The following is a 13,527-nucleotide window of genomic DNA, read 5'->3' as shown; positions in this document are numbered from 1 at the left end:
CTTGATTTTCAACAGAATGAACGTACAGGTGACATGTATTTTCATACAAATAGTTTTGCACAAAGACTCGTTTTGCCACAGAGGCAAAAGTCAACTATTCATCCATGAGCTTGCTCAGGGAACCTTTGATTTCTGTTCGAGTGTCGAGAGGATGTTTTGTGGTTCCTGTAGCGTTCCTTAAAGTTTGTGGCTAGTCCAACGTGTTGTCTCGGTGTTGACTGTGGCTTGATAGATGACCTTAGCTTGGAGGCATTTTCCTCCTAGTGGGCAATCAGACTTTTTTCTACAATTGCAGGTGTCAGGTTGCGGTGTTGGTGCATTTGCATTTGAAAGAACGTGTTTGTTGTGTGACGATATGATGGATTTCATGTTTGGCATACATGAGTAGCTTGGCTTGAGAGTGTGTCTGTTGAAAATCTTGTAGAGTGGATGGTTTTTCTGGAAGCATTTATCGATGATACGGAGGGAACTTTCTACCAAGGTTGGTTTTAACGTTTGAATCGAAAGGAGGATTGTGCCATGTAATGTCCCTTTTTCTCTTTCTTTTGTTTCTCGGAGTGGGCTCTGGATTGTATGCTAGTTTGTGATCATATCCACTTTCTTTGAGTGCTTGCTGGTAAGAGGCAATTGATTCCTCGAATACTTCTTTGCTGGATGAAATGTTAGTTAGCCTTTTGTTGATGTTGAGTGGTATGTTTTTTAGTAATGCTGGGGGATGGTTGCTCTGTCGGTTGACGTACTATGGTTTGTTGTTGGGCTTCATGTATGGCTTGTATCTTCCGTCTGTGAGGTCGAAGGTTACGTCAAGAAAGTGAAAAATTTTTTTTTGTTGGCATCGATCGTGATCTTTAGGCCATTTGATTTAAATACATTGCTGACTTCTCTCTTGGTTTTTTCAATTTCCTTCGGGGTGGCTTTGCAAACTGCAAGACCATCGTCACGGTATAGTCCAACTTCATCTTTGAATTTGGATGCGATCAAGGAAGGCATGTAAGTTCCTATCAATTCGCTCGTTTCCGCTCCGTCGTATGAGCCCATTGTAACATCAAACATGTCTCTTGTGTTCTTCGTGGTCCATGGAGAGTTTTGGTGGTAGACGAGTGATTTTTTTTGCGTGGATGATGATGTGGCGGTCTTGTTGAGTGGTTGTGGTGAATTTGGAGGCATAATCTAATGCATTCAGTGGAAGGTCTTCAGATATGGATGGATAGAAGTCGCACACGTCAAAGGTGATAAATGCGTGCTTTTCCTTTTCTGGGATTGCCTTGAACCATTCTATAGTGTTGTTAGCACTTTCCACAGGTTCACCTTGGTTGCTTGAATGACTTCTTTGTTTATGCGGTCGAGGATGTTTTTGCTGATAATGCCAATTTCAGATTTGCTTGGATTAATGAGTCTGCAGGTCGTGTTGTTGACGAAATCGGGTTTGCGGTCTTTTAGTGTAATGAAGGAGTCCCTTGGTGCTGAGACTTCAATTCGGTCCTCTAGTTCGATTTTTTCGGCTATTCTCTTTTTTCTAGAGTAATAATGTCCGGCACATTCGGGTTTGTCTTCTTGTAGGTCTTCGTAACGTTTTTGTTTACAAGTGTCACATAGTCTTCGGGTGCAGTCTTTTAATAGTTGGTCGTTTTGTCTGCTTTCACAAAAATGTTGTTTTCTTCCTGTATTTCCTTTAAGTCTTTACTGAGCTTTTTCTGGGGATCGTTAGAGTAGGTATTGGTCTTGAATTCAACTCACTGTATCATGTCAAGCATACAGTGCTCAAATTCATTCAGCTCCTTTACATGAGGTGGTGACCGTTTCGATTTCGATCCGTAAGATTCTTTAGTTGTGTCATTGGTGCTGTTGAGAAAAAAGAAAGCTCTCCAGCGCATACGTTGAATTAAGGATTCTGTTTTCGCGATTAGTGCTTGAAGGTACGCATTTTGGATGCCAGCGGGATGTTTTTTGTAGAATACTCGATGCCCTTCACTTGGAAATTCATTCTTGAAAGCGCTCAACTGCAGAACAGGAGCAATACAAATTCTTTTTTTTTGAGTAGAACGTATTTCGTAAAGCGCTCAACTCAATCGATCGAGGAGCATCAACTATGACTTCAGAGAAGTTCAGGTTAGGCTCTACAACAACAGATTTTAGAGTTAGATTTCGCAACCACAAGTCTGCTATGCTGACCAAGAAAAAGACTTGTGAGGTAGCGGTGCATTTCAACAGAACACCGCACGACTTAAACGACTTTTCTTTCCAGTGTATTGATCAAGTGCAGATAAATGCAAACAATACAAGTAACATCGAAAAGCTTTTAATCACTAAAGAGGCATATTGGAGTGCACAGTTGTTCTCTCTGGCACCTTTTGGCTTGAACAAACGTCAGGAATTCCACTCGAAAAAAAGAATAAACTACAATTAGCGCAAAAATAACTTGCAAATTTGGCGGTTATCTTAGTTCAGGTGTTCAAAGGCCCTGACCTTGGATCTTGTTAGCTTTGTTAGCGCTAGGTTTTCTCAGGGGCCCCCATCGGGGAATTTATTACATTATTGTTGTTTAAGGGCCCTGTTTAGGGCGCCTGTTGTGCCTTGCCGCGGCATAGTTTCAAGGGCTTTGTTTGGGGAATTTGGGACCGCCTTTTTTGAACATTGAATATTTTACACGCGGGTCCCTTCACACTTTCGGCTGACTCGACGAATCGCGTTACTTTTTTGATATTAATCTTATTTGTATTATATTCGATTATTTATTCTTATTTGGTTTGTGTCTTTTGAGTTTTGTACCGCATTGTCATAGTATCTCGCTTAGTAATCACCGATTGTTTATCATTGGTTAATTTTTTTCGTTTTCATGTGTTACCACGCCCTGTTATGTAATCATCTTTGTAATATGATGTCATTTTTTATACTGTAAACTTATTTAAGGTTATTGTAATTTATTATTCACTTGCACTGCAACTGATGAAGGTCTTTGACCGAAACGTCTATTTTTATTAAATTTTTAAACCTTTTTTTAGATTTCTTAGATTTTTTACTGTATATATATTTTTTTCGCTCGAAGTTGTCCGTCCTCGTTTTCCACAATTGCTTATATATATATATATATATATATATATATATATATATATATATATATATATATATATAAGTATATATACTTATATAAGCTTGCTTATATAGGCCTGTACCTCCGATACACGCAGCCATTGTAAATATTTTTTAGTTTTTAGTTTTTAACGTTTATCTGAGGAAGGTTGAACAGCCGAAACGTCATATTAAATCAAGTCGGACCAGTAAGAAGTTCACGCCGCTGTTCTCATTCAGTATTTGTCTATAAATTCACGTGGTGGGATTGCATCCTTTGGATCCTTCTGCAGGGAGTTCATTGTTTGTGTAAACCTTCATATTCTGCCTAAATATCTATACTTATATATACAACTTATATAACTTATTTAACTTATATAACTTATAAAACTTATATAACTTATATTTATACTTTTATGACTAGCCTATGAACAAACAAGTTATTTCAATCATCAGTATTGACTCGCGCATATGAGCAAAACAGGCAGTAAAAACTGCCAGCTTTTCTCCACATTCCCGCATCCCGTTAGCGCACGTTTTCAGATTATCGATTAGCAAGTTTTCTAGTCTTCTTAAGACTCGGTTTTTTTTTTTTTTTTTTTTAACTGAAGCTAAATGAGAAGGTAAATTCCTGTACTCGTCAACTAAAGATCTGAATGAGAAAGCTGTTTTTGACCCTAATTGCCTACATGCTGTAGGTCTCCTTAAGGTACTCATTCGCTTGATATTGTCTGTCTGGAATTGTACTACGTCATCAACTACGTAATAGCGACTTAAGGGATAACTACTAAAGAAACCTGTTTAAGTATTATTCGCATAGCAGCCTGGAAGTAGAGAAACAAGAACAACTTAAGTAGAGGGGAGAGGTAAATTTTTGAGTAGAAAAGAAGACCTTGGACAAGCTTTGGACAACTGTGAATAAGTACGCGAACTGCTGCTAACTGTTGTTCTAACCTCAAGTGTATTTCAGTTGTAGTTTTATCACTACATTACAACAGTAAGTATTAAATATCTACATCCACGCATGGTCGTTTTATATACAGACTTAACAGAACTTGACGCTCCCGCAATCGCCATACCTCACTGCTACATAATCAGCTTATGTAATTCTATTAATTCTGTCACCTTTCAGGTATAGTCGTAATGTAGAGTATTTAGTAATTAGTCTGCATTGTCCCGCAAACCCAAATATACTCAAAGACGCTTGTGGAACTTTCTGAGATTTACTTAAGTATAAAAACTTGTTAGTTTAGCTCGACATCCGTTCATTATTAGTGTGTGTGTTCAAGGAATAAATATTTTTTGTCAACAGGAGTAGTTAACACTCACCATAAAGTTTAGAGAAGCTACGAACTAAATTTACAGCGTTGTAGTATAAACGTGTCAGTAGTTTCCGGACAGCTACCGTGGTTATACAGAGCTTACGCTGGGTATGTTAGCAAAAAATGGACCGTTTCACACACATATAATAGTTCCCATGATCTTGATCGGCGAATGCTTTCCTTGTGCGAGTTCTCGTATGTTGTATGAAGTTTGTCAGTTTTTTCTCTCTTTTTTTTTCTGCGAAAGAGTATGATAAATGTAACACGTCTTGCGCAGAACGCTAAATGGCTATGAAATGAGAATAGTGCAAATAGTGTCTGTATGGAGTGTAGTTACTGTTGCATAGAAGCGGCCGAGAAGAATTAAATCAAATTGCTTTTCGAAGATCAAAGTCCTGTACCTTTTGAATCCGCGTCAGTGGCGTGAGAAGAGCGAGCTCGCATTTCTCAAAAAACTGCCTCTTGCTTTGTTTATGTAAACCCACGTGCTGAACCGAAGGACTTCACTGTGATTTTCGCATCATTATTGTTACTATAATTACAGTATATCAATGGCTAATTTTCTCTTTGAGACGCGTCTGCAGAGGATCATGGCAGTTTCTTTTCAACATCTTGAACTGGATATTTGTTTTGATGAATACAACTACCATGATTCCCAGCAGGAGGTTGGTCATTATCGGAAGCAGTTAAGGCCACTTACTGTTGCTTATACCCTCGGTCCTTAATTAGCAAATCGAATGTGTTTTAGCGTTATAGAAAAGCTGCCGAAACACCAGTAACAGGCAGCATTTTTCACTGTCCTTAAAGCCCTGAAGCGCCCGATAGGGGGAGGGGGGGGGGGGGGGGGGACAAACATTCACAACTGTTCTTGTGTTTTTTCCCTGAATGACCGAAGGGAGGACGTTTTGCCTCTGATGCGATATATAAATATATATATTTTTTGTTACTCGACTTTTTTCATGGCGGTCTTTTATAGCTAACACAGAAATGGTGTTTCCTGTAGATCAGGCACAATATCACTCTTGATATCATTTTAGGCGGACCAAATCACCATGTCGACAGCGAAAGCATAGAAAAAAGCGATCGCAGCAGCTTGTAAAGGTGAGGAAAACGAGATTCTTGACATGCGTGGAGAACAATCAAACAACCGAAATGATTTATCCTTATATTTTCATTGCATTTGTTTGAGTCAGACCAATTTGGCATGAAGACTGAACGATTACATTCGTAACCAAAACTTTTGTCTTTCCAGCACTTTCTTCAATATTTTCGTCAAGTTCAATACATTTCCTTGCATTTTCCGCCCAACATTCTGTACAGTTTTCCTTTTTTGTGGTCAGCAATGTGATCTACGAGGGGAATACCTTTGTAGCTATGAGACCGCGCTCAATATCATCAACATGAGCAATAGCGAAGCGCGCGAGTGACGTCATAACTCACTCAAACTCAGACAAACAAAACTGAATGGTGGAAGATTTGACGCTTTTTCAAGCCCGTGAGCAAGTGCTCCTAAAACAATTTTTAAAACGAAAATTGGCGTTCATTTTCCACCTATTTCTCTCGGAACACGCTTGTGCCGTCTGACTCTCGCAGGGCCATTAATTTGCATTCCATTTTTAGACTTCGCGCGCTTCGTTATTGATCGATAATCTGAAAGAATATGACTATGACGGTTTACGTTAAATGCACGCGGTGTTACACGCGTGTAGGAGTTATATCACTTTGCTCTGACGATAATTTACCCACACCAACTTTAAGTTAATAAATTTTAAGTATTTATCCTCAACTCAGCCAAGACAGGGTTCACTGAAAATATAGGCAAACTTCGTAATCCGTACAATTTAAAATTCGTTCGTGAAGGAAACTGATTTAAAAGGCTACATCGTAAACAAGAAAGCAAAACAAACGAAACATGCTCAATTCTGTTCCTATCCATTCTTCTGATTCACCTATTTTAATTGCTGGTTTTCAGTGTCACGCCATTCAAAATAGATCAAAATAAAAATCCAAACCGTTCAATGGTTTAAGTCCAGAATCTGGGAAATGAAAGAAGGTAAATATGCAAAGACTCTCGCCAAGACTCTGGTCACGGCAATTTTTCTTATGCAAGATATGCGGAAAAATTTTTTACCCAAATTTATAGAGATTTGTATGGAGACGCCATGCTGGTGCCCATACGGATGGGCACCAACATGGCGGCCGGCAACCAACAAAAGCATCTGTCACTGAGTTTTGCTACAAAAGCGTGAATTTATCTCTCGAGGAACTCTGAAACATTAAAATAATATATTTTTTTAAAACACGCACTGTTCAGATAGCGAAATTCCCCGAAATAAGTCACCTTTTTAACCATCATGACAGCTCTCCAGGCCATCATGTAAATGCCGCGTCACGCAAAAGCTTAGAAATTCAAGCGTAGTGTATTACAAAACCAAGAACCCATTCGGAGGAGAAATTTGTATAAATATTAGTTTTCAGCTGCTCTTATACATCATTAAAGTTTAATCTCAGGAGGATCAATAGTTTTGTAGTTTGAATTTTAGTGACGTCATGTGAAAACCAGCTATTAGAGTGGTGTAGAATGATGGACGACCAACTAAATCATATTTCCAATGAAAAACAATTAATTTTCCTCTGCGAAATATTGAAGTCAGCTGTCAATCTACTCTACGAGCATTTGGTATTGTAAATTAGGTTTCAGATGACAGTTGATGTTTTCAATTCACATTATCAAACTGTCTGGAACATATGTTCTGTCTGTTGTTTTAAAACGGTGTTATTTGTCGTTACCATCATCATATTTTAGAACAGCTCTGAATAAAACATAAATTTCTAACAAATTCCAAATAAATTGATACAGTATTTTTATATATTTTTTTTATTTTTTAATTTATTTTTTTTATTTTTTTATGATAGCTCGTTTAAATTTGCTACTTGGAGGACTTGTTGTCGGCGGAATTCATTTGTCTACGTGTAGCGTATCGCTAGGTCTTATGGGAGGAATTCAGTAGGCTTTTATGACCTGAGCGTTCGATACGGTGGCAATCAACAAGAGAACCTACATCCTGTAAGCAAATGGATTATTCTTATTCCACATGACAATATTTCTTTCCAGTCATGACAAAACGTATTCAGAACTTCAGTGGAATCGACACCATTGGCAAGGTGTCTATTTGGGACCAACTGTTTAATTCTCAGTTGCTGACTTTATTATGTAACTGGCTTAGATATTACAGCAAACCCTCTTGACAGTACATGTACAAGTTAATTTGATATCTGTGAACAGTCTTCAGTAAAATTAATAACAACTTACCTGTGTTGATACCTAATAGTCAATATTACCTTGTTTATTTAAATTTATACCTTTATCTTTCTAGTGATGGCCTATTCACTTGTAGCACTTTAACTCCCGAATACTGACTTTAAAACTGGCTCTCCAACTGAATGGAATAAAAGTAAATCTAAGCTCACACAAGTACGCTTTGCGGACCTATTTTTTTTGTTGGTTGTCGTTGTTGTTTTTGTTTGACTTTTTTTTTTTTCTTTGTTTTTTCTTATTTTTATTTCTCTGTGTATGTGTGTGTGTTTCTGTATCTTTTTTATTTTTGTTTTGTTTTGTTTTGTTTTGTTTTGTGTTTTTGTTTTTGTTTTTGTTTTTAATATTCCTGCCTGGTGGACAGTTTTCATATGTTTCAATAAGCAATACATAACCAATAATCAATAATCAATCTTTATTTGTACTCACTCTTGCTAAAGAGAAAATTACAATGGTAAGACTCTGTAGTTTTAGAAACCCAAAAGGCGGGAATTGAATCTAATTGTCGAGATAGCTTCTCTTTATCATTTTGTCGTTGGCTTTTAATACGTACTCAGTGTAAGAACAGTGATAAAATGTTAGTACATCAGTGGTCTATATTACAGTACTGGTTGGTTTTTAATACATACTAGTCCCCTGTTAGGCGAGTTCAGACTTTAGGGAACGTATTTTGATCAGGCGAGCGCCATCTTGTTTTAGGTTTGCGAAGACAAAAGCGCCATTGGGAGTAAGACTGAGACCATGCAACATGGCGGCAAATCCACTCAATCGCTAGCTAAGCTAGCTGATATCGATAATTGGCGCTCCCTCAGAAAACACCTGCATACATTTTAAAACACGTGGGCCCCTGTAATTGACACAAAGACAATGTAGCGTACGTAAAACTGATGTGCCTCTTCACTAAGTTACGTGGTTAGAAAATTATCAAACCATAACTTGGCAAATAATTCAGGTACGATGTTTCCTCTCCATTTTTACTACTTCTCACAGTAAACCAGTGATCAGCTAAGCTGTAAGGAATTCATTCTTCCTTTTCTCTTAATTAAACCTAGAAGGCTTCGCGACTGTGTAACATCGACAACATTCAGTCATGCTTCAATCATCTGGCATTGCCATAGCAACGGTACACTCTGTACTCGTCGTGATAGACATCGTTGGAAATTGTCTCGTTTGTGCGATCATAAAGAAACATCGAAACATGAGGTATGTTGACACCAAGATAACTAAATTATCAAAGTTAATTTAAAATACTACTGAAGGCTTTAACTTTAAATAACAGTGAACTGAAATAGGAAATTGTTGGCTTGTGATTTACATAGTCTGATGTGAACGTGGGAGAACGTTTGAGAGAACTATAAACAGGTTAATTTTTTTGAAAGTTCTTCGATTATTATTATTTTTTTAAAATTTTATTTGTTATCTGCATGTGCTTACAGGTACAGTATTTACATTGTTACAAGTGCTAATTATTGTGTATAGGTAATATAAGTGTGATTACAAGTACAGTATTGACATTTTTACAAGTGCTAATTATAATATATAAGTGATGTAGGTGTGTTTACAAGTACAGAATTTACATTGTTACAAGAGCATTATTTACATTATTACAAGTGCCAATTATAATATATAAGTAATATAGTATAATGTAATATGACATAATATAATACAATATAATATAATATAAGTGTGTTTACAAGTACAGTATTTACATTGCTACTAGCGCCGATTATAATATTTAAGCGGGCACGTAATATCCTCTATTACTCTTCATCTTATTTATGATATTCCACAGGACTCCCATCAACTATCTACTTGTAAACCTGGCTGTAGCGGATGCCTTGTATGCGACCTTTATTACACCGGGGACATTCTTCAAGATCACTCCCACCCACCCAGAAGGGATAGCTGGAACAGTTTTATGTAAAATAATAACAGGTGGAAACCTCGCATGGATTGCTGGAACTTCCTCGGTGGTTACTTTGGCTGCAATTGCCGCTGAACGATATTATGCAGTAATCTATCCTGTTGGTAACGTAGGAAAACTTACCAAGCGTAAACTGAAGGTGCGTCAATGACAAAGTTTAATTATTACTATTAGTATGTACCGAACCAGTGGAATATGTTTTTTACTCATTCTGATTGGGTACTCAAATTAATTCGAAATAGTTAGGCATTTGTGAAAATGGTCTATAAGCAAAATGCTTTCTTTGTTTTGTACCGTAACTGAAGAAGACATTTTGGCAGTCTATGAGGCAGCTGCCCCATTACTCAGGTATTCCTTTTCCTTCCCTCTGGAACTAGAGCCTTGAATACGAACCTCCATCCATGCCCATGCCAGAGCTGGTCTTCCTCTTTTCCTTTTTCCCTGAGGGTTCAAATCCAAGGCTTAGCGGGTGACGCCGGTCTTCTCTTTGCGTAGCTCATGTACGATCCATTTTCACCTTCTGTTCTTGATGGTACTGGTGATGGGTGCCTGCCCGATTTTTCGCACGAGTTCTTGGTTATACATACGCTCTGGCCATCTGATGCGCAAAATCTGACGGAGACAGATGTTCATTAAGACCTGCATTATGTAGTCCAAGTTCTTAGTGCGCCTCCAGGTTAACGTTACTGCCCCGCACGGAAGAACTGATTTGTCATTGCTGTTGAATAGTCTCAGTTTAGTACCCCAGCTGAGGCTCTTCCTCCTCCATACTGATCTAGGGTGGCAAAGACTTGACGTGCTTCGTGCTGTCCCCAATAAGACAAAGAAAACTACAAGATTTGGCTTGGCAGTATTTACAAGTACAGATTTATTATTCTTAGGCGTGAAGTTATCGGTGAAAACCGGCATAAAACGATTTGTTCACGCTTCAGATGTAGAACAACTTCGAAAATTAAAAGCAGCTCAAGTGTCATTGTTTATAGGTTAGCGATATTAAAACTATGAAATTCATAAAATGTCTTAACTCGAGGTGGTTTCAAAATCAAGAATACTTTACAATTCCTTTTGATGAAATGTCGCCGGCTCGGCGAATATTAACCACTAGCAACCTCGACTAGTACTACGGGTAATAATTGTGAACTATAGAATTACAAAGAAAGCTTTCAAACCAGTTCCACTGATCTAACTCATCACCAGCGTGATGCGTAATGCTATTCCTTGAAAAGCATCTCTAAAAGAAGCCTTAACGGAACAGGTTTAAAATAGTATTTGTGTCGCTATCTTAATCGTTTTACGCTTCGCTGTTTCAGGTGATCATTCCCGGTTCTTGGATATTCGCATTGATAGTCTACATACCAGTGTTCCTAGCCTTAAACGTAAAGGACAATGCCTGTGCGTGGAGTGAAGAATGGATTTCCAAAGTTTATTTTTCGTACTGGTCAGCCATTGTAATTGCGGCCATGGTACTAATGGCTGGGTTGTATTCCAGGATCGTGTGCAACCTGTGGTTTAAACATGATCCCGACAATCAACTAACCTTCCAACAGAGGGTAAGGAGCTCTTCAGTCACCGTAATCTGAGTTATATTGGCCACTTACAAATGTATCTATAAATTAAAGGAAACCTAAAAATAACATTTTACTAAGATAGAAAGACACGAAAGATATAGTAATATACCGTAAAGCAACAAGGATGGTTAAGGATCGAGAAGATTGACACCGATTATAAACGACAGCCTTGAAAATTTTTGGCTAAAATTTTCAAGATGCACAAACCGTGACAAAGTTCCTTTAAGAAACAAGATCAATACGTGAACAATTTTCGTTGGCCTCTCTGACGATAACTACTGAAGTATTCAAGTGAACGCTCATGATTAAAACTTGCAGATAGCTACGTTTTTTTCGATTATATCCTAGTGCCCCGAACATTCTGGAAACGTTTTGTGGGAGCGTTACTGTTAAGTGAATGCTCTCCATCGTGCAGTAACCAATGAAAACAGGCGCATACAAAATATCATGCTTTCTGTTTTTTTTTGTTTTTTTTTTGCTTTTTTTGAAATGTCTTCACCTTTGTAAATACTCTGAATACTTAAAAGGCTTGTTCAGTGTGTGATCCAGGTATTATTCGTTATTTTTAAAGGAATTTATATTTTCACTCGGTCAGTTACCAGGCGAGTAGTCCAGGACCGCACTTCCAAATTAATATCAATAAAGATTTCAACACAAGGCGCAAATTAATTTCCCCTGTGTTATCGCATAAAGTTTTCTGCCTTAATCCAACTTTTATTCTATTAACACCGTTAGGGTAATGCTACTGTGTAAATTCGAGAATACGTCAGGTTTATGCACGAAAGATCCTGTTCCCAGGAATCGTACGTTAAAACCACTTTGCTCATTCATCTGTTACTATCTTAAGTGGATTTATTTCTCTATAAACAGGGCGTCTTGAGAGTGCGGAAACGAGTCACTCTGATGGCGGTAACTGTCACTGCTATATTTGGAATCTGTTGGGCGCCTGACGTAATTGTGCACAACTTAGGCAGTAACGCATCTCTCAGTATCAGTGAAGACGTATACGCCGTTACTCATACGCTAATACTGTTCAGTTCCGCTGTCAACCCATTTGTGTACGCTCTGGTCAACACAAACTTCCGAGGGAAGCTAAAGGGAATCTTATGTTGTAGCTGTACCACCTCCACGGGATCCACTCGAACTCGAGTTTTTCCACAACATTTAACCTCCATGGCAGGGACATCATCTTTGGAGTCATCAAAAATCAAAAACATTTCTTCTTTCAATGCTGCTTTTCTTTGGTTAAAGGAAAATGCGACGGCATTATACAGATTGAAGAGATAAAGTTATGATAAATGTTAGCACTTTAAAGTGCCTTGCGAGATAGCAATTCCCATCTCTTTCTCTGAGCAGCAAGAGAAGGGAATCTCTCACAGGGTATGCAACTTTACAGGAGTATTACCTTTCATAGATCCAGCAGGAAGGTTATTGCGATTCTTCAATTTAGCTCCAAGAGGGGCTATTTACATTTGGTAGTAGAAGGGAGCTCGCTAATTGGAAGAGGGGGCGTTTCTTCGTTTTTCATAAATATCACAATGTGCCACAGTACTTTGATGAAAAACAGAAATTTTAACTCAAGGACTTTGATAATGTTCAATATTGCGTTCAGACTTCATTTATAGTTCATTAATCTAATCGGTCTATTCAATGTTAATGCCTTGAATGTCACTGTCGCTTTGGGTGCGCTTAGCTTGTATAAAGAGGCTGCTTAAAGAATTTGGAATAGGGGGGAGTGCTTATTAGGTGATTATTATAGCATATACCATCTACGGGTGTGTACATTACAAACTGACAACGCAACCAGCTCCCAGTTGTCTTGCACCAATAAATAACCCAGAGACCATTGGTCTTGATTCCGTTCAAGTCTGAATTTTTTCAGGCTTTAATATCATCACAGCTGCTTAAGTTGTGCATGTAAGAGCTGCATGATCATTCATGTATTTGCATTAATTAGCGTTTATTATTCGTTCACGAGCACCTGCACTCTCCTGCGCTATTATGGATAGCCAGCACCCCTATCAATTTTGTTTTTAATTTATAACAATAATTATTATAATATATTGTTTTTAGATCTGGGGTGAAATAAAAGTGTTTGTTGTATTTTTGTTGTTGTTGTTGCATATTGTCGCTGCTTCTGTATATATAAACAATAGCTTCCATTTGGTGCGAAAAAATGCTGGGAAATTTTTCTGTGGACATTATCTGTTCCGAGAGTGAAGTTCGAGAAAAAATGTGAGTTCCGAAGAACAGATAAGGAGGCTATTGTGCTTATTATCCTTATTATCGATATCCTTCCCTTTAATGTTTCCTATAATATTTCATTTA

The 13,527-nt window shown here is 37.9% G+C and overlaps 1 protein-coding gene across 1 annotated transcript; it reads left to right on the top strand.

The window, feature by feature from the left end:
• The first annotated feature begins 3,229 nt into the window (after positions 1-3,229).
• Positions 3,230-13,302, top strand: LOC110046807 (pyroglutamylated RF-amide peptide receptor-like). Its single transcript, XM_089286742.1, has 5 exons — positions 3,230-4,066; positions 8,760-8,910; positions 9,500-9,770; positions 10,942-11,181; positions 12,070-13,302. Exons 2-5 carry the CDS (start codon positions 8,798-8,800, stop codon positions 12,484-12,486), a joined length of 1,041 nt encoding a protein of 346 aa, XP_089142868.1. The 5' UTR covers positions 3,230-4,066; positions 8,760-8,797; the 3' UTR covers positions 12,487-13,302.
• Positions 13,303-13,527: the final 225 nt, after the last annotated feature.

The sequence above is a fragment of the Orbicella faveolata genome, unplaced genomic scaffold (assembly GCF_042242905.1).
Source record: "Orbicella faveolata isolate gen_17 unplaced genomic scaffold, um_ofav_v1 contig_14, whole genome shotgun sequence".
Taxonomy (NCBI): domain Eukaryota; kingdom Metazoa; phylum Cnidaria; class Anthozoa; order Scleractinia; family Merulinidae; genus Orbicella; species Orbicella faveolata.
The sequence above is the reverse complement of the archived record's forward strand: the minus strand, read 5'-3'. Positions and strand labels throughout refer to the sequence as shown.

Coding starts and splice junctions, on each gene's coding strand:
- LOC110046807 (XM_089286742.1), top strand. CDS start 8,798: ATGCTTCAATCATCTGGCATTGCCATAGCAACGGTACACTCTGTACTC. Junction 8,911..9,499: donor AAGAAACATCGAAACATGAG/GTATGTTGACAC, acceptor GATATTCCACAG/GACTCCCATCAACTATCTAC. Junction 11,182..12,069: donor AACTAACCTTCCAACAGAGG/GTAAGGAGCTCT, acceptor CTCTATAAACAG/GGCGTCTTGAGAGTGCGGAA.